Source organism: Strix uralensis, chromosome 1 (assembly GCF_047716275.1).
Source record: "Strix uralensis isolate ZFMK-TIS-50842 chromosome 1, bStrUra1, whole genome shotgun sequence".
Taxonomy (NCBI): Eukaryota; Metazoa; Chordata; class Aves; order Strigiformes; family Strigidae; genus Strix; species Strix uralensis.
Genome location: NC_133972.1, coordinates 133,362,695 through 133,383,960, shown reverse-complemented (window position 1 = coordinate 133,383,960; position 21,266 = coordinate 133,362,695). Strand labels below are relative to the sequence as shown.

Sequence of the window (21,266 nt, the reverse complement as noted above, 5' to 3'; positions counted from 1 at the left end):
AGTTTCTTTAAAACAGAAAAAGCAAAGGAAATATAGTTTTCATGAAACCACCAACCAATTGGCATGCTGCTTGCAAAATTCAAACTTGGAGAGCATTTGCAGTGAGAACCTGTAAGGATCTGCTGTCATTTCAGCTCTATTCAATATTTCAATAAGTGATCTGCAAGATGCAATAGAATATATATTAAAAAATCTGGTTTTCACCAACCTGGGAGCTAGAAGACAGAATTAGATTTCAAAACCAGTTTCATAACTTGGATAAATGTCTAAAGTTAGCAGGATGAAATCAAGGCTAAGGCACAATATTATACCCCAGAAGAACTTAAATGTACAGCATAAAATGGGGAGATCTAGGTGGCAATATGTTAGAAATGATTCTGAGTAGAAGTTTCTGTCACAAGAAGAAAAGCAAGTTATTTCTGGGATGTATTTAGAGATGTTCCTCTCAAGTAATACATGGGACATAATTACTGCACTCTAGTTGGTGTTGATGCCTCAACTGGACGCTATAAGGGGCCTTATAACTTAAGATAAAGACAAAAAGAATCCTGAAGTCAGAGTAAAGCTGTAATAATTATTTATGAATGCAGTCTATGAGGAAAGTGAACAAAATTGTTTAGTTTATGAGATGTTATACATATCTGCACATATAAACAACTGTATAAGTATGCATCTATGTATTTACACACACATACTTATTAAAACATATGTGAACAACATAACAAATATTGTCCATTTCCACTGGGAGTTTAACAAGGAATGCCACAAAGAAAATTCAGGTTGGATATTGGACAAATACCTATTCATAAATGCTGTTAGACATCTGTACAAACTGCAAGTGTTGCAGATTTCCTTCGAATTGATTAGACAAACAGTTCTTGTGGATGACATCACTGGTTTTCAAACTGTGATCTGCTGCCTCCTTAGATTGTGTGAACTACTCCTAAGAGGTCCCTGAAAGACAATTAGCAAAAGCAAACCTCTCCTCAGTATATACACCACTTCTCATATTCATGTTTATGGGTCCACAAACTGAAAATGTTTGAGTAACACTGATCAACATATACCTGATTCAGCCTCAGCACAGATTAGATTAGACAATCTCTTGAGGCCTACAAACCTATCAATCTTTTTACTCCTATCTGAAAAATTACATCCCCTCTGTGAATCTTTTTTTTTTTGACTTATAAAAATGCAAATAGCTGTATTTTTCTATCTCACAAGAGATTGAGTCAGTAAACACATTATAAATTGCTCAGATACAATGGCAGTTATATGAACCGAAGTGTTTTATACGAACTAAGGGATTTTATTTACCTCCCCCTCCACAGAGGTTTTTTTAGGTTTTGAACACCTGGCAGAACTCCACCTCCTGCCCGAGCAGCATCTGTCACACACATTACAGGCAGAAGGAAATCACTGCAATGGCATTGTATTTACAACTTTTATTTAAATGCAAGTAAATAGACCCTTTTGCTAGGTAATAAAGCGTTCGCTTCCCTCTGTGCACACACGAAGACGATTTTCGGCCCGGGCATTACACTCCCTGGTCGCCCCGGGAGGAGGCTGGGCCCACCGTCGCCCCGGGCCCCGCGTTTCCACACCCAGCCCCCGCTGCCGTGAGGCATGGACACGGGTGGCACCTCCGTGCCAGCGACAAGAGAAATAAACAGGCAAAAGCTTTAAGAGAAGGGATGGCGGGAGGGGTGTGGGTGGGCGGCTGCGTTCCCGTGGTGAGCCCCCCCGCGAGGCAGCCCAGCGGCCCCTGCCCAGCCCAGGCCTCGTCGGCCCTGAAGGGCCGCAGGGACGCCGCAGCCCGGGCGAGGGCGCAGAGCCCTCGGTGCCGACAGGCTCCCTTCCCCAGCGGCCTATGCCACCTTCCCCCGCCTCTCCGGCGGTATAAACGGGGCGGGCGCCCCCGGCCGGGCCCGCCAGACCGGCTGCCTGCCTGCGGCCGCGGGCCAGCCCGCTCTCCCCGCCTCCCTGAGTCGCGGCACGGCCTGGCCTGGCCTGGCCTAGCCTGGCCTGCACTGCTGTAGAGCGGCACCGAGGCCGGGCGGCTCCATGGCTTTCATCCGCAAGCGGCGGCTGGAGCGGGAGCTGTACTCCAAGGAGAGGTGAGCAGCCCTGCCCCGCCACCGCGGCTCGGCCTCGGCCCTGGGGCCGGGGAGCCGCCCGCTCCCTGGCCGGCGAGGGGGGCCGATGCTGCCGTGCCCCGGCTTACACACACCCACCCACCCCCTCCGCCTTCCCCGGCCTGCCCCTTCGCCGGGGCGGGGGCGGCGGGGCCCCCCGGGGAGGGGAGGCGGAGGGCCCGCCGGGGGGCCGCGGGCGGCGGGGCCGCCTCCAGGGAGACAGCCGGCCCCGGCGGAGGGAGCGCCGGCAGCGGAGGCCAGATGCTGTGCTGGGCTTCGCCTTCGTCGGTTCTACTGTTTTACTCAGATAGCTAATGATTGCCGAGAGTTAAGGCTGACGAGGCTGGGAAAATATGAATGCTGTTTGCCTTGTATATACTGCCTGAAAATAGCATGTGTAGATTTTTATTTATTTGTTAGTTCTCAGTAGTGGCATGGAGTTGCAGCTCTGCTTCACTATAGATGGAGTTTATTATTTTTAATCCTGAACATTATAATCAGTGTATTGTCAGCCCTTTAATTACAGACTCTGTGAGTGTTAAATTCAATTAGTCTGTTCCTGCTTTCTGACTGTAATCTCTATTTTGTGTTCCTGTGGCTAACTGAACGTACAAGAAAGGCTTATCACACATGCTTGAGTATATCCTGAATTTACTCTCTTATTTTTAGCTAGTGTCCTGCTTTCTTTTTTGTGTCTTATCTGCATCTGGCTTGTCACCAAGTTTCAACCCCCTTTTCAATCTTAATATTGCCATGTAGGAAATCTCTATAAGGTGAGAGTAATATTACGGTCAGTGCGGGTCACACAGTGGAGGGACACGGATGTCTTCTCTGGGGGGAAGCAGGGTTCCCCCTTTGCCTCCCTCTGCAAGAACCAAGGGGCCAGCAGGCACGGGGGCCGGACAGCAGACGGGTCCTGTGCAAATTCCTGATGCTGCCGGTTACGCAGCACAGTCTATTGTTGGTGAGAAAACCCCATGACAAAGAGCTTGGCTCACTTTGTCCATATAAATTCTGATTCATAACTATTCAGCCTGGAAAGCCATTACGGCTTTTGAAGTGTTTTTGAAGTACGGACATATTCTCGATCACTTTTTGTCTTGTATGTCTTCTCCCTGTTGCTTTTGGGTGCTGCTGTGGTTTCAGTTGTGTATGAGGGGCTGCAGGGAGAATGGATAAACTTCCTGTGCAGAAGGAAAAGAGAAGGATTTAAAATTTCAAAGTAAACATCTTAAGTATAGGAAAAGCTAGAAGAATGACTATATTAGCTCTGTTATGTATTTATTGTGAATAGTCTCCCTTTTTTGAGAAGCTGAGAAAAAGGCCGGAACTCATCAGACTTGTCCCAAAGAACCCAAGGGAGATCTAAATCTTTTCTAAAAACAAAACCCACATGTCAATGTCTGTCAGCATTACTGATCTGCAGTTATTGAAAGTCTCTAATGAGAAATATTTTTCTTTGCTCATATTTGGAAGCATTTTAGGATGTTATTATTTGAGTTAGTAATTTGAGCACTTCATGAAAGATGAGTCTTGTTCTCATTTGCACTGGTAGCTTTTCCTATTTCAATATCTGTAAACTCTTTTCTCTGTTTCTTCCCCTTGCCTAACAATTGATATTTGTGTGAAACAGAAGTAAATTTGTAGATATTTTGTACCCTATATCAGGTCTTTTCCCCTCCCTCTCTTCTTGTGCTTTTCTAAATTAGGAAATATTAAAAACATTTAAGTGATTTAAAAGGTTTTGCACTCTGAAATATCAAATGAGAAATACCAAATTCTGTCTTCTGTTTTCTTTATAGTCCTGCCTTAAAACAGTTCAAAAAAAAAAAAAAAGCTCTTTATATCACTTGATTGAAAGGATAGCCTCTGAAAGCTTTTCTTTTCACCTTCTTGCTGGGCAATTGTTAACAGAGATACCAACTCCTGCTTCAAAGCTTCTCTTGATTTATGTCATTTTGGTGTAGTTATTTCCTAGTGAGATGAGGAGGACTCTGCAACTTTGTGACAACTGCATTTGGTGTGTAGTTTGTTTTTTGGGTTGGGTTTTTTATTTTGTTTTTTGCTATCGTAGCTTGCTTTCTACAAAAACATAAGCTATGAAAGTTCTGGTTAAGAGTACTGTGAAACTTCATAGGTAAAAAGTTAATCTTCTTACGCAGTTGCTTTAGGGAGAGAAGGAAGATCTGATCAGTTTTAAGAGGAAATAATTTTTTTTCAGATCACTTAACTAATTAGTTGGACTGCTTTAATGTCTGGTTACATAAATCTGCTTTTCTGACTGTATGCAGTTTTCCAGAAGAAAACAAGAAAATACTGAAATGTCCTGTGTGCGCATACTGAGAACAAGCAGCAGGTTTTACTTTACATGTGATTAAACAAATCCATATCCCTACTGAGCAGGGTTCATTCTAGCAGGAATTTTCCCTTCAAATTCTTCTGTATTGATAGCTATTTTCACTTTGCCCAGGTGTTCAGACTAAAGAAAGATGAGATATGTCCCTTTTTAATTAGTGTTGTGTGCATGCTTACATAATTTAATCTCTAAAATATTCAGCATTCATGAGTAGGAATCCTTTTTTACAAACAATTTTAGTTGCAAAACTTAAATGGTTTAGTGTTTGGCTCAGGTTGTTGCTCTCTTTACAAATTGAGTTTTTGGTTCTGTTGGTGGTGTGCCCAAAGAGGGCCAAGTCTAATGCTTGATACAAGGGCCCTTAATAACACAGTTCTGCTGGTTTGTCTTGGACGCTGCTCAGCCTCCTGTTCGAGGGGTGCATCTCTTCTGCTGAGAACGTCAGTCACACGAAGCAACCCACTGGCAGCATGTAGGACCTGTGGATGGATCTTTTTGGGTGACAGTTGCTTGGGCATTTGGGCATTTTTATTTTTTTTAAATCTGTAGCCTTATCTTAGTCTTTTGGGACAAAATATACATAACAAAGGTTTTTATTCAGACATCAGCAAATGAGTCCTACAGCTGGCCTATAGATGCTTTGCTCTCATTAGGAGGAGGTTTAATTTTAGAATTGGTTTTACAGAGCTTTGGGCTGCTGCTGATTTGGGCTGGCCTGCTTTTTCATCCCTGGCCATGTCCTTCTGTTATCAGGATTGCACTTCCAGTATCGGGTCAAGTGATTGTGCAGAGTGTGTCGCATCAGCCACTTGAAACCCTTGTGTCCAAGTAGATTTCCAGCATGTGCTTTCCTGATGAAGTGATGGAAATGTTAAGAATTCAATCACAGGTTGAGAATTTGAAGCAGGATCAATGGGGTGCCTTCTCTGGGTGGTATAAACAGGATTTTGCCAAGACACTCGTTGCTGTGCATTCTTTCCTGTGTCCAATTTGGACAAGTCCACTGCTTCAGTTGATAGGTGACATTGGTATATAAAATAAGTTGTGTGTTTGATGGGAGTTTTATTTCTTTTTCCCCTCCGTGTTGTTGGATCTCAGATGAGATCTTTTCAAACTGAAGTGTAGAGGGACATGCACATCAAGCATGTTTTAAAATTCTCAAGTAGACTAATCCTGATACAACATACTCTTTATTTGGATAATATTTTATAGCATCTTGGCAGGATTTATAAACCCCAGGTTATAGTTTGTAAAGGGTGATTTGCTTCTTTGTTGAATACTCTGAACAATGTTTGGAATGTTTGGGTGACATTTGGGTTCCCAAACCTTGTGTATAGGGGATGACATCATATGAGCTGAAGTTTTGCAAGTGTTTTCTTGGTACTTAGTGTCGTGCCTGGTTTTCCTATGCGTCTTGGGTGTGTTCTTGACTCATATTCCTCAGCCCTTTTCTGAGTAGCAATTATACGGGATTTTTTCAAAAAAGGCAAAAATAAACAAGTCACTTTCAACTTTGTATTTAGAAGAGAGAAACCAGAGTTCTTCACTGCTTTGTCATTTACCTCTGTCACCCTTTCTGCTGCTGTAGATTAAGTTTTGTTTTTCTTGGCAAGGTGCTTGCCTTTCCCCCCCGCCTCCCCCCCTGAAGCTGCCTCTCAAACCACAACTCATTCCCTTCACAAGAAAATACCTTCCACATCACTTCCATATTAATTTTTCAGATTTTCTCAATATAATTTTTCTGGGACAATACAAAGACAGGAATTTGAAATAAATCTCCAAGCAAAATTATATTAGCATGCTTCAATTTACCTCTCTCCTTAAGTGTAGGTGTTTACCTTTTAAGCTCAAACAGCTCATACACTATTAAAAGATTAACCCTTTACTCCACCAGGTTCTGTATACCTCTAACACTGTGTGGGAATTGAAGATGTTCCAACACAAAAGCTCTTAGAACCTTCATTAAAGTTGTCTGGAGGGTCTGGGGGTGTGTGGAGGTGTGTGTGACTACATTACACTGATTATGTATTGCTTCCCCTCCTGCCCCCTCAACATACACTCCCAGACAGACAGACACACACAACTGTGACTGAACAGTCTTTCTTCCGTTTCAGACCTGGGAAACTTCTTACATTCTTTAAAATTGGCTGGGTTTTTTTTTTCAGCTATGTGAGTTGTTATAATAGAAGATGTTCCCTTACCTAGAATGTTCTTCTCCCCACCCCGCTCCCCAACTGCTTCTACTGTTGATTTCAAATACAGGGTTTGCATTAAACCAGGGATGTAACAGCTTAAATGCTCTTCCATCGACTCTAAAGGTCAAGGGTTTACTCTGGTGGGAGTGGTGGCTACCCATTTATTTCATCCGGGAAAGTGAAACTGCCTCTTTCTCAGCGTCTCTGACAGCTGAGCTGCTTCACAGGCTTGCTGCCTTCCAAAGGGTAGGGTCTCCTTCCTGGCCACCTTGTTCTTGTCCCTGACCCCTTCATATTGTACCGTCTCTGGTATGTCATGTTCCCTTCCACGGACTGGTTCAGGTTACTAAAGCTGTGCAAAGCTGTCCTGGGGAAACTCCACAGCTCTGAATGGAAGCTTGTATTCTGATCTATCTGCTAATGTGACAGCCTTTTCAGTCAGAAGTGGATGGTCTCCACAACTGTAAGTAGTTGCATTACAAGTTGGTGGGCTAGGTTGGACCAGTGAAGCTACTACAGCTTTTTTTTTCTTTAAATTCCAGTTTTCAAATGATCATATGTATTAAGAAAATATCATCTTCTGAGAAGTTTTCTGAATGCCTGTTTGCTACTGGTGAGACTTTGAGGATAAAGACCAGACTGTTAAGAAGCTGTAATATTATGCATTGAACATCTTTTAACTCTCACCCCTAACAGGTACTTTCATGGAGTTTGAGCTTTCTTTGAAAATCTTGTCTGTCTCTGTCATTTTTGAAATAATACATTGTTTTTTTAAAAAATACTCTAGTATGTTAAGTTCAATACAAGAGAAAGTGGTAAATGATCCCTGAAGACGTGGCCGTGGCTTAATAACTTCATCAGTCTGTTGTGAGCTATTAAATATCATGGTGACCACAAACTTTGTGAACATAAACCTGGTAAATGTGTTTTCATTAGGAAGCCAGCATAAAAATAACCTGTAACACACTTCAAGGTGTGAGTTTTATTGCTTGATTTAAAAGCATTTTGTGTCAATAGATGTTTGAGTCGCTTTCCAAGAGAAGATATAACATTGCCCTTCTCTAAGTAGATTTTTAGTAAATGCCGATTAAATCGTTTATACTTGGGAAGTTTCAAGTAACAATTGTGTTATACATTTTGAAAATGTATTAAAATGAACCACTTCCTGATGCTAAGAAAAATATCTTAAACTTGATCCTTTTCTGTTTGCCTGAAGCAGAATAGTTTCTGATATTTGATTATCACAGTATTAAAGAATGCGAAGTTTGAGAGCAGCAGGCACATGTAGAAGATCCCTTTGCTTTTTTTATTAAAAAACACAACTGTTTGTGTTAGAACCAGAACTGTTTTCATCAGTTACTAGTTCTTGCTGATAATTTAAAAGGACAAAGAAACCCCCAACTTTTTTGTTTTAGATATGATGGTATTTTTGTACCTTTCCTAGTTAATACTTACGGTTTGCTTTTGGGGAGAAAAATTATAATTTTTTGATAGGTTTCTTTATTTTTTGGGAGGTAACCAATTGCATTATTGAAGTTGTCCAGTCCTCCTCACTGGAAGAGCAGTTTGCCTGACTAATTGCTGAGGTTGAGGTTTTTTAATGTCTTGGGGTCAGACTTGAAGGCAAGGGAGGATAGGCTGGGAACAGACTGGCTTAGTCTTACTTGACTTGACATCGGTTTTGTGATCCAGGCTGTTCTTCTAGGGCAGTGTGGTAAGTCATAGGCTTACAGCATGTGCTGTTAATTACTCAGCACAGTGAACAGTAGAGCTGCTCGGTGGCTGAAGACCAAAATACAGTTCTCAACTGTTACAAATTTAATCAGTTTCTTATACAGGGTATCATGCATTCTCTTCCTACTATTGTTTGTTGGTTTTTTGGTGTTATTTTTCCTTCCTGTAGTGCTCAGAAGAATTAAATTACTGTTTTAGATCTATACTGTGTGTACAAATTCCTGTCATAAGACCACATAGCAGTTGATAGATATAAATTTTGTATGTCAGTTATCTTGATATCATAAGTGTCTTTGGAATACCTTCTTTAGCTCTTTGGAAGACAGTCAGCCTAAAGTCCAACTGCTTAATTGCATGTTGAAGATCCCCATTGCTTTAATTATAATAGCTACTGTGATTGATTTCCTATTTTTTCAGGCCTTCACAACACTGTGTTTGCTTACTCATGTATCATACCAGAGACTGATCTGTTTCCTTGCTGTCTGTAAATGCTTGTTAAACCTCCTGGCAAGCCTGAAGTATCATCCTGTGCAGTGATGGTTCTCAAGAGGTACCCTGTACTACAATAACCATCAGTGACTCTACTTATTTACGTGGAAGAAGTCTGTTCTGTGAAGTTAAAAAGCTCTGACTGTACTCTAGTAACACCTGATGAAACTTGACTTTTCCTTTTTTTTGACAACCCTATGGATTATTAACGCAGACTAATGAAATTTAAATACTTAAGCTTTAAGGACTGAGTTGAGTTGAGAAATGCCAGAAGGTTATTCCAGAGATCATGCTTCAAAATCTTCAAAGCTGGTAATTAGCAGTAACTGGAACTGGTCTAGATTGTTTTGTCAGTAGTTGAGATGCAAGTCTGAAAATTTTGGTTCCACTTATGGTATCATAACTAGAATTTGAAAATGTATTTGTGGAAATGAAGGTAAGACGGACTATTGTCAGGAGCAATTGAAAGAGAACAGCAAGAGAAAAAGAGACATGAAAAGCTCCAGGGAGCTGGAACACAATGACAGTATCATGAAGAAGAGTTAAAGATAGACTTGATATGTGTATGCAAGCAGTTGGACTCCAGAAAAAAGAATAGCAATATTTCATCTTAGCTAATGATGTCTTTAATCATATGTTCTTTTGTGCTGGTGAAGAAGCAGATGGTGAAATCATGTGGTTTGAGGGGTAGTTTATTGCCACGAAAGGTGGAATTTTGAAAGGTGAAGTTTTTGTGACAGGATCTTTGGACAGACTGTAAGTTCATCCCAGTTGCAATGAGTGCTTGAGAAGAGTAGCAATTGGTGATTGTATTTGTGGAGATGTGATGTCTAGCTCTGTCTGCCTGCAGAATTGACTCATAGCAGCCTGAAAATAGAGGAAATGGAAAATAGAAAAAATGGACTTGCAAGTAGGAGAGTAGCAACAAGTACAGAATTGCTTAGAAGAGACTGCAGGGCCACCTGGAACACTTTGTAGAGAGTGTGGGGGCAAAGATAAAATGTGGAAAATGCACTTGGCCTATATGACATACAGTGTTTGGAGAAAAATGCTTTGACAGCTGCCAGCAATACAACCTTTTTTCAAGACAACAAAGCTGAGAATGGAAAGTGGCATGAGGTTACAGCACAGGAGGTCACTGGTCTCCAGCATGGAGCTCTACAGCGATGCTGTCTCTGTAAAACTGGGTAGTGAGTAGTCATGTGGAAGAGACACAGAGAGACTGAAGCAAAAGGGAAGACTGGATGCTGCTAGAAAATATTGTGTTTAAAAAGGAAGAAATGTACAATTTCCCACAGTACCTATTTAGCTTATATGAAGAGTTATTCTTGAGTTATGCATAACTTGTCTGTTATCTTTTTCATGAAATCATGAGCAACCTGGTCTAGTGGAAGGTGTCCCTGCCCATGCAGGGGGGTTGGAACTAGATGATCTTAAGGTCCCTTCTAACCCAAACCATTCTATTGTTCTATGATCTGATTCATTAGGAGTGAGGATGATACCAGGGAAAGTGTACCTCAAATCCTTCCCAGTAGCCCACAGCTTCAGATTTTGGGAAGGTGAATTGATGCATAAGGTGTTGAGTATAAAGTTACAACAGTTTCTAGGGGATGGTTATCCAGAAAAATTTGAAAGAGAATTCTCTTGGTTTATGTACTTCAGCTTATGTAAGCATGTTACTGTGAATAACAGAGCCAATATTTTGATGTAAAAACATGGCTTATCTTGAATATATGAAGGATTCCTGCATTTACCAAAAACTTAAGAGGACAGTCCAGTAATTACCAGTGCTGCCAACAAGTGAATTTGGAAAGAGTATAAAGACATGGGGAGTTTGTCAAAAGAATAGGTGGAGACAAAAGAAAGAGCCCAAGAATGAAGAATTTCAGAAATGAATTCTATCAAACAGGCATTACCAGTTGTCTTAGAAGAAAAATTGTGGGACCATGAACATAATTGCTGTGAAGCTCATTTTTCCCTATGTCAATAGTATCTGCCCCCTGATGAGAGAGATTTTTTCAAGCAAATCTGGGTATTACCTTTGTTCTTAACTTTTTTTATTTAAATATTTTGGCTTGTGGATAATAAGCTCAGTGTGTATGCTTATATATACTAGAAATAAAAACATTCTGATGATGAATTGGTTTTATATATCCTAAGGTAGCTTTATTAAAAAGCTTTTAATCAAAATGTGATACACTTGCTAGATCTGAGTTTGCAAAATCTCAGGTATTTTAAGTTTATCCCAGATGATTTCAAATGGATGATGTGTTGAAAAATGGAATTTAATGGTAACTGTGGAAGCTGCTTTGGTTTCATACTTCTCTTCCCTCTTAGCTTGTAGACTGTTCCTAGTGAAGCTTTTTTTCCTCAAAATGCTGGGCTAGACCTTCTGTTTTAGCTTCCAGAAGGTGAGTGATCAAAATAAATATGGAAAGAATGATTTGGCTCCTTCAAAGGCACCAAGGCCTCAGAAACTTGGAAATTCAGTTTACACCTGTTGGTAGGACATGTTTTCTTAGGTGGCAGTAAGTTTTGAGAACAGACTTCTATGAGAAATGGAAGGCAACTGAAGTTATGTCTTCTGAGAATGGATATGTGAAGGCAAAGTCCTAAAACCCCATTGGAAACTAGAGATATTTAAGAACGATACAACAGCAACTGGGATAGAGGGTGAAGAGATTTTTTGAGACTTGTGTTGAATTTTCTTAGGGAGTTTTGTATGGTGTATACTGTTCTAACATATGTTTTCTAACATTTTAACATCAGGTGTTTCTTAATGGCATCATAAAATATCGGTTTTCAAAAGAGGAGAGGTAAAGATAATGCATTAGTACAAAGTGGCTTGGACACAAACAGTTTTGAGTATATAGACCCACTGTTACTTGTAGTTACAGTAAACCGTTATCGTTATGTTCTGTTTAATATAACAGGTGCAACACAAATCTTACATGAACAAGATGTATTTTCCAATAATGCTGTTTTTTCTACTGTGAAATATGCTTTCTTAACAAGCAGACTATTCAGTACAGTCAGTTCATTTTGTGAACTCTCGACATGTTTACTGCTATTTGAATACTGCTCTGGGAACACTTGGTGTTTATTAGCATTGTCACAGGCATTTCTCGTGAAGCACATCAGGAACACAGTACAAAAAGCTCAAAGTGTGGATGTGAATAAATACTAAGTACTTCTGCAGATCAGACCAACGCTGCAAATAAACAAGCTGTTGTACTTCCAACTGAAGTGATACAAGATGTTTCTGCTCCTCCTGCTGTGCCATTCCCCACAGCTGAAATGCATAGGTGACGGTGTGTTCACCCTGTTAGTAAAGTTGGTGAATTTTAGTCACTTGCAGCAGTTTGAGTCATTAGAGAACAGAGTTTCATGTTCTATCTAATCTAGCCTATTTGCATTTACCTCATACCAGCACTGGCAGTACTATGATCCTGCAATTAAATACTTTAAAAGACTTCAATTTTTTGTTGTTGTTACTGAGGTTTGTTTGTCTACTGGATTAGTCCATAAACAGGCTTCCTGTGGTGTTGAACAGGCACTGGTGCACAGGAAATGCAGAAATGTGGTTGAAGTGGAAGGTAATGCTTCCTCAGAGGGTATCCATTGAGTGGCTCAGCCATGTTTTAAAAACTGTGGCCATGTTTTCACTTAACAGTTTAGACCAATGTAGTTTGACTTTGCTTCAGAAAGATCTGATCTCCTCCACTCCAAGAGATTAGTTCCTGCCCCTCCTTTTGTGTCGTTGCATATTTTGACTGGCATATGCTGATCAGGACTGAACTAGTGTTTGCTGGGGGGAAAGCCTGCCTGTGTTAGGATAGTTCCCACCTGAGACATATGAACAGAATCAAAATATCTAAACTTATATATGTTGGAAGATCATCAATCGATCTTCATGTGTACACACATTTTCCATATGAGTTTCTTCTTTAAAAAAATTAAATTAATTCACTCATGGGGTGTGGAGCACAGCACAAAAATCAGTGAAGGCTTCTCAAACACTTGATATATTTTGTTAAGAATACTAACTGTTATAGTCTTTTCTTTTTGAATAAATAATTTTTATTTATTTGTAGGTTTTCACTGCTTCTTCTTAACCTGGAAGAATATTACTTTGAACAGCACACAGCCAATCATATTATAAATAAAGGTTGCAGAGATGAAAGGTACAAAACTCTTAAAATACATTCATTTACTGGAATCTTTCTAGTCTCATGTATCTCTAACACGTACACAACTACTTTCTTTTTAATTGTTCCTTTTAGAAAATTCAGAGGCTCTCTAAAAATCTGTTCGAAGTCAATAATTTTTGAACCTGATGACAATATGCAACCCATTATCAAGGTAAGCAGTGCAAACTTACTGTTTCTTGGTAACTTAAGATTCTTTTAAAAAATCTTTTAAGGAGTATGTATTTTTATAACTTGCTGCAGATACCACTGAGAGACTGCATTAGTATAAAAGCCCCAGAAGATAATGAAGCAAATAACCCTTTCACACGGTATGTGAATTTGAGTTGCTGTATATATGTATTTAATGCCTTTTAAAGCTGAAACGCCCGTCTCTTCAAGTATCTTATTTACATTTCAGGGATACATCTGGAGGGATTTCTGTTCTGTGTAACCAGGTAAGACCTGCATATAACAGATTCTTGATGTATAAACGAGCAAGGTTATGTTCTTTAATGGTGTCTTTCTTGAAGCTGGAGTCTTAGGATGGGGGATTAACTGGAAACAAAACTAATTAGTATCAAAAATTTAGCATTAATGTGAAGCTGTTGATGCTGGAAACTTCAAACTGTTAATGACTTCATTAAGTCATTAAATTGATAAAGTGAACTTTTTGCACTGTGCATTTTATAATGGAGCTTAGGGCAATTTTAGAGTTGAATGAAAAAGGAGAATAGACTGAAATTAAACTGGTTATTAATCATCTCTGGTTTGGTCTTGCTGTGTTGGTTTCTCCTGCTTTCTGCAGTGTGTAGTGGTAATGTCAAAGCTGTCTTGATCCTTGCAGTTCAGCTTTGTGAAAACATTGGACTGTGCTATACATCGACCAAATAATTTTCAGTAGCTGTTCTGAAACATTGGGTTCAAATTCCAATCATGAGTTGTGATTTAACTTGGATATGTTCATACTTAATGTTAACTGAGGGAATATACTTCAAGCTTTGATGAATTGCAGCTGATAGATGTTCCAAAGCTGTAAAAGTTTCCAAAAAAAAATGTTCATATTTTCATTTCAGGAAAGAACAGAGATGAGGTGGGAAATATCCTTTTAAAGATTCTGGCATCTTTGTAAAATCTGTTTTTAGCAATTTTGATTTAGCTAAAATTGATAGCGTTGCTCAGTTAAGTACTGCTGCAGTTTAAAAACAAACTCAAACATTTAGTATTATGTATGTTGGAGAAGTTTGTGGACTGTGTTAAAGTAATCAGTATATTTAATTTCATCTTGAAACTGCTTCTGTGAAGAGTAATGTGTAGTCAGGGTTTCTTGTGTTGACAGTTTTCTTGTGTTTTGAGTGGTTTTTTTTAAAATGTATTTCTAATTGTTCCATGCAATTGTTCCACCATACATCATTAGTATATGTTCTGAAGAAAAATTATTATAAAAACATTTCATAGGAGAGGAGAATTAACTTTTAAAATGGCAAGTGTGGTTAGCACCTCCCACTCCCTGCCCATGTGTAGCTTGCCAGTCATCCTCCTGTCTCTGGGGAAATGTTCTGAAATAGTGGGGTGGCATGATAGATGCTGGTATTTTGTATAAAAGTCATAGGACTATTGAATGTGAAGTACTCACTAGTTGTACTTACAACAAATCATGATCTAATTATAAATATTTTTTTCTAAGTAGAATTCCTGCCCTGTAGGAAAGTGTGGGTACTGAATAATTGGAACATCTTAAACATCTTTGCCTTTTCAGGCTCAAAAAAGCTTGTTAATGCATAGCTGGATAAGAAGTTTTGCTTTACATGGCAGGCAACTTAGAAACTAATGGCTATAAAATACAGCAAATGGGAATAATAATCGGAGATTATTTCAGTATGTTTTTCTCAAGATAAAATTGGGGAAAAATCCTCCAAAATAGGAGATGAATACAGTATGCTAAAGTTTTTGCTCTGATTACATTCTCTTTTTTTTTTTGCTTGCATTGTCTACTTTTTCATGTAATTTGGGGCTCTCAGTGTAGAAAAATGTTTCATTGTCCTACAGAAGAGCAATCTGAGGGTAAAGCAGGTGTCTGATTCTTATTCTCCCATGGCCCGATTCAGGTCTGTACATGCTGATGTCAGATGAAAAGCACTAATTGTCATTATTTTTTAATGTAGCACTTAGAGGCATGCTGAGCTTGTAAACTTCTAAGCATACCACTCACTTTCTTCTAGCTGGATGGTGCTGTGAGTGATTGTGTGGTGAAAGGCAACTCTGTTGTCAGCCGGTGGGAAGGCTGTATGTACCAGCCAGAAGGCTTCTGGCTAGAGAATGGTACACCATCTGTTCTTGCAGGTTTAATATTTGTTCTTGGTTTGAGGCTGCTGCCACAATGCCTGGGAGTGTAGAACCACAGGTGTGGTGCTAAGCTGTAGGAAGCAAACTGAGGCACTGGAAAAGGCCCTTTGATCTGCCAAGTCTCGAGGGCCATGGAATAGAAGACAGTTGGTAGTGCAGCCCAGTGTGTTTTGTGCAGTTCAGAACCAATCCTGAGTCTTACACTCAGGCCTGAAATTTAGCAAGTTTGAGCCTTCCCTAGAAGGAGCAAAGCCATGACTTATTTCTGGCTTGTCTACTTTCAGACAGCAGATAGTAAGGTGATATCTACAAACCAGTGTGCTAGCAGTCAGGTCTGTCTATAGGAGTTGTGAGAATGTTGTGAAAAAGGAGAGTATTTTCATGTGGGTTTTGGGGAGGGAGGATTCTCCCGGATGTGAGAATAGCATCAGAGAAACAAAACTGCTCAAAAACATGCTGTTAGATGAGAGAGGAAATCTGGTATTCATGGTGGTTGGAACTGGAAGCGAAATGTTCAGCAGTGGAAAGGAGTTCATTTGAGAAGGTTTACACAGTAGTTTATGTTGTGAGTTGCCACTCTGTGGTAATTCCCATCAGGACAGAAGCCTGAGGGTATGAGCCACCAGAAGGAAAGAAGGGGAGAATCTTTTCATTGAATGGGATTAGACTGATGGCTGTGTGTATTGGCTTTAATGTTGCAACTCCCTCAAGGTCATGTGATTAGAATAAAACCCCACTAATAAACTACATAAGTAAGCCTCTGAACTAAATTGGACACTTGACCCTCTTGCAGTTAGCTGCTCTAAAAGGTCATTGTTTTTCTTCAGTTTATCTGGGGTAGCTAAAGCAGGATATCACAACCCAGTGTTTCACTTGCTTAAACAGCATTCTTAGCTTTGTCTTTATCAGTACTTTCGATTTATTTTATTATTTTTTTAAGGACTGAAACTGTAACATCTCTTACTCTTTCAGGTTTTTCTCATTAAAGAAAGAAACATTATTGCACCTTACAAAACAGTAAGAGTAAGTGTATATTTTTTTGCTATTTTTAGCAAACAAATGTTTTGCAGGGATTTATGTTCTCATTTCTGAAAGAGTAAGATAATTATCACTTGACAATTATGACAATAAAGCTTTAAAAAAAAAAAAGTAATTGTGCATATTGATAAAACAAGTGTCAGAATTCTTCCATAACAGGTTTGTGATATTTCTTGGAGTACATACTGCAGACTTGATACTTTACCTCAATGTGCAACTCTGTGGGCTCAACAGTCAGAACTGTCAGCTGGCTGCTAGTATTCAGTGGACACTGCATCCTGGCTAAATGGCTTCTCCTCAGTTCTGCTCACACCTGAGATGAGAGATTGCTAATTGATATTTCCCAGCTGAGTGCTTCACAGTTCAAAGACATGGCAGATAAAACTGCTCATAGCAGAAATCAGAACGAACTTGTGGTTGCTTTCTGCTTATGGGGTAGGTCTGCTCTGATTCTGATCCTGGAGGCATCAAGGCATAGAAGTAAGGGTTTTTCACCTGGAATGTGGGATGGGTTAAGACACAAACACAAAATGAAAATGCTATCATTAAACACCATATTTTCCCAAGAATTGAAACAGACAGAATTATATTTCTCAACGTATTTGTTCAAGTAATAAATTTCAAGAATGATGGAGTCCATAAATTTGTGTTAATGTAATGAACAGGAAAGAGGCAAGAGATTATCTCTATTCTCTCAACAACTGTTTGGGTTGGTGTCATATTAGATCTGTCTCTAAGCTAGGATTTTTTTCAAAATTTTCTTTGTTTATTCGCTTTATGCCAGTAATTCTTCATGTATTGAACCTGTTTTCTCTTCTAGTCCTTCTATTTTTCTGTTTTGCCTCCATGTGCAAGCTTTTTTAAGTATCATTCAAATAGCACGTTGCCAACATTGTGAAAAAGAATCAAAAGGGCTATTAAAGGCTTTTCACTTTATTTTCTCTTAAGTTCTCTTTCTCTTAAAATATTCCTGAGAGTTAACCATTACAATTTACTTCACAAAAGTGCAACTGTGTTTCTGCATATTGAAACAAAAAAATCTAGTTTGTCTTCAATCATTTCAGAATTTTTTCTGTTGCTAAGTATCTTCTGCTTGAATAGTTACCGATTCCAGGTGCATCACCGAGTGCTGGAATTCGGTAGTACATTTTATCTTCCATGTCTTGCATTGATTGTTTCAGATCAGTTACAAAATACTGAGCTTTTGTCTTTGCATATGACTGGAGAGCTACAGAGAGAACTGCTCACAAAAGCTTTTCTGTTGTTGACTGTAAGCAAACCTTGCAGACCATCCACTAGGTTTTCTGAGCGCCGTGCTTTCCCTGTTGAAGGAAAATGGTGCTCTGGGTGTAATGTTACAAGGCTTTTATTTAAATTGCTACTGAATTTCTTGTTTCCCTTTACTCCAGCTCCATTTGCTTCCTGAAGCATGCTTTCCTCTTGGATTGCTGTCAGTTCAGCTCAGATCACATACATTACGCTGGAGGTCATCTAGATTTCCATGTCTTCTTTCCTTCAGTTTTAAATTAATCCAGTTGTATCCACTGATCAATGTCTTGATGTAGTCTAACTGATCGTGCTTTTTTTTTTTAAGTCTAGTGCAAGAAATTACAAAACCTACATAAATGTGTTGATACAGTTTTATACTAGATTCAGGTGTCATCAAGGGATCCCACCACCTTTGTTATGAGTTATGTGTAAGAGTTAATACCACTTGATTCATGCACATACTTTTAATATACTTAAGTCAAAACCAGAAATATGTACTATGAAATGACACTTAAGAAAGCTGGGAAAACTTTGTAGGGGAAAATGAACATGCCACATATGCTGGGTGATGTGTTAGTGAGGTTTTTATAAATCACTAGTCAAAACAGGTTGTGATTGGGTTTGGGATCTCTTCAGCTCAAAACTGTTTATGTAGAGGAGAATGATAACTTTTATAGCCTAGTCTTTAAAGATTTGATGGGCTGGTCTCTTTTGTCCAAAAGAGATACAGTAGTCATTTAAATGTTTAAATGTACCATGTCATTGGCTAATTCTATATTTACATATGTTTACCTGATACTAAAATAGAGCAGGCACTAGTTCTACATTTACTGATGTTTACACTATATTAACTTGTTCACTTCAAAGCTGTTGTGTTGTACTGTAGTAAATAACGGACTAAGTATTGCACAAAGAGCTTACCACAGGGCTCTTGGAATCTTTCGGGTATACTGCAGCCTTTGATAGCATACTTTGACCAGGTTTTAGAGTATTTTGATTTTAGTTTTAATTTTTTTCACTGAGCTTTATTTTAAACTCATAAATATGCTTTTGGTTTTAGGGTAGAACAGAACACTTGTTCCAACTGGATGTTGCTGGGAAACTAGGAGATGTTGTGCAAACTCTGCATCAGGTATGCAGTTATTTAATATCACTACACAATTCATCACAGCATCTTTTTTGATATTTAATGGAGAGCTTTCTTTAAATATTTATTCTCAAGTTGAAATTCTTCGAGTATCTATTTTTAAAACGTAGCAGTTGAACGCAGCATCTAGTTCTGACAGCTGTTGTAAGCTACCCATATTAGCTTTTACTATGCAGGGTGGTAGTATACAGACAAAGTAATAACATGACAGTGACAATGAACAAACATGCCCTACTTTAAAAAGAAATAATAATTGCTCTTTTAGTACTCTGTCACCAAGAATGCTAAAGCCCCCCCCCCCAGTTTCTATTGACTTCTGAGCTGTGTGGGACATCTTTGTGCTAGTTCACTTAAAGCTCATTGTTCTTTAGCTTTACAGGGCTTCTTGTCTAGATAAGATGGGAGATCAAGCTGCTATGGTAGGTATCTGATTCATTCTGATACCACTGTTTAATAATAAAATTCTAACTGCATTTGAATCGTAGACCATATTAATGTTTTTTTCCCTCCACATTAGATAACTGCTATATTGCAATCACGCTTGGCTAGAACTTCATTTGATAAAAACAGGTATCTTTCTAATCACTTTCTACTGGGAAGTTATTTTCAACTTGTTTGTTGATTAATCTACTGCATCAATACTTAATAAGTGCTTGTTTGGGACAGCATAAGTTCTCCAATTCAGAGAGTTACCATCTTTTATATTCTGAACCATCTGGAATGGAGACTGGGAAATTCTGGGTTGTGAAGATGAATGTGTTACTTTTTTATCTCTCCAAACTGTTCCGTTTATCTTTGAATTTGTTGCAAATTGGGCATCGGTATATGCCAAATAAAGCGCTGTATAGAAAAGTCAGCTAGCTTACTGCTCTGAGACTGGTGCAGAATGTTGCAACTTCCCTTTCTGGAGTGCCTGTTAAAGTAGAGGTCTCAACAAAGAACTTTCTTCATGTCTAAAATAAGCTTAGTGAAGTCCCCATTCTGATGTCCTAAGGTTATAAGCTGACCTAAAACCTTTCTAAAGGACTTAAGGGTAGCTCTACCTAAGTAAGAACTGGAGGTAAACTTACTCCTTTTCTTCACTTGTAGATTTCAAAGCATTTCTGAAACGCTGCATATGGAATGTAAAGCAGAAATGGTGACACCACTGGTGACTAATCCAGGGCATGTGTGTGTTACTGATGCTAACTTGTACTTCCAGCCTCTTAATGGATATCCTGTAAGTGCCTCATAGATGGTCTTGCATACGATGTGAGCACACTGCCCCTCTAGTGGACAGTTTTCATTTTCTGTATTATTCCTCTTAAACGCACATGGAGCACATCTCCAGGAAGACTCTATTTTCAGTTGTAATCAGAAGCTCCTTAGTTTTCCTGTGATCCATGCTGCTCTATTGCATTCAGTGTATCGCTACTTCTGAGGCTTTATTCTGTGCTAACTTGCTTAAATTGACCTTCTACTGACAAAGCACAAAATGTCCTTTGCTCATTCTCTATTGATATTTAAAGATCACTTTTTGTAACTTTCATTTAAGATAAATTTCTTAATCTTACTCTATGATGCTGTTCCTACCTAATGAGAGCTTTATATACATTTAGTTTATATAGGAATATCTTAGCTAGGTTTTCTATTAAACCCATCATTTCTTTCTCTAGAGGAAATCTGAGTGCATGTCACAGACAGATTACATCTTTGGAACTTTGTCACAGAAATAGCAGCGATATGCTAATAGTATAAGTAAATAAAGCTAAAATAGCACTAATGTGCTAAAAGTATGTCCAGACAAGGAAAGTGTGTTTCACAGCTCAAGATGACGAAATGCCATTCAATTTCCTTCCACCAGGTGGTATCATTGGCAAACAGTTTGCCCAGAAGCCCAATGGCCTTCTTATTTTTAATACAGTTTCTTGTGTTCTGCTTCTCTCTTGCACGATTATTATAACTGGTGACAGACTCTGATGATAATACACTGTTCTTTATTTATTCCTAAACTGCTTTGCTACTCAGACAAGAACCCACAGCAAAGACAAGCTTACTCTCTTTAACATAACTGCTTAGCATCACTGTTCCACTGCTAAAATGACATGGATGGATTTTCTTTTCACATTGTTAGTATCTCTGGTCAAGAGAAACTTCAGATTGACTGGAGAGGTTAATGTAGAACATGTACCTTCTAGAATATCTCCATCTTTTCTTCCCCCTCCCTCACCCCACACAGAAACCAGTAGTACAAATAACACTGCAAAATGTGCGTCGCATCTATAAAAGAAGACATGGGCTAATGCCATTGGTAAGCTCAAATTTTACGATTTTTTTTAATGTTTTACTGTATATATTGTTTCTTAAAATGACCAGCTGAAACTGTGTGCA

General features: G+C 39.0%; 1 protein-coding gene across 4 annotated transcripts in view; it reads left to right on the top strand.

Moving 5' to 3' along the window:
• Positions 1-1,737: 1,737 nt before the first annotated feature.
• NSMAF (neutral sphingomyelinase activation associated factor) overlaps positions 1,738-21,266 on the top strand; it is a 38,951-nt gene continuing 19,422 nt past the window's right edge. The window contains exons 1-11 of one of the 4 annotated variants that reach the window (XM_074881747.1): positions 1,738-2,117; positions 13,004-13,093; positions 13,193-13,271; positions 13,361-13,428; positions 13,518-13,554; positions 16,415-16,465; positions 18,810-18,881; positions 19,268-19,315; positions 19,414-19,466; positions 19,986-20,115; positions 21,115-21,186. In XM_074881747.1, coding sequence (XP_074737848.1) covers positions 2,065-2,117; positions 13,004-13,093; positions 13,193-13,271; positions 13,361-13,428; positions 13,518-13,554; positions 16,415-16,465; positions 18,810-18,881; positions 19,268-19,315; positions 19,414-19,466; positions 19,986-20,115; positions 21,115-21,186 — 753 coding nt within the window. In that variant the 5' untranslated portion in view covers positions 1,738-2,064. Of the gene's footprint in view, positions 2,118-13,003; positions 13,094-13,192; positions 13,272-13,360; positions 13,429-13,517; positions 13,555-16,414; positions 16,466-18,809; positions 18,882-19,267; positions 19,316-19,413; positions 19,467-19,985; positions 20,116-21,114; positions 21,187-21,266 lie in introns of those variants that run through there. The other 3 variants (XM_074881737.1, XM_074881754.1, XM_074881762.1) reach the window with 3 other exon arrangements.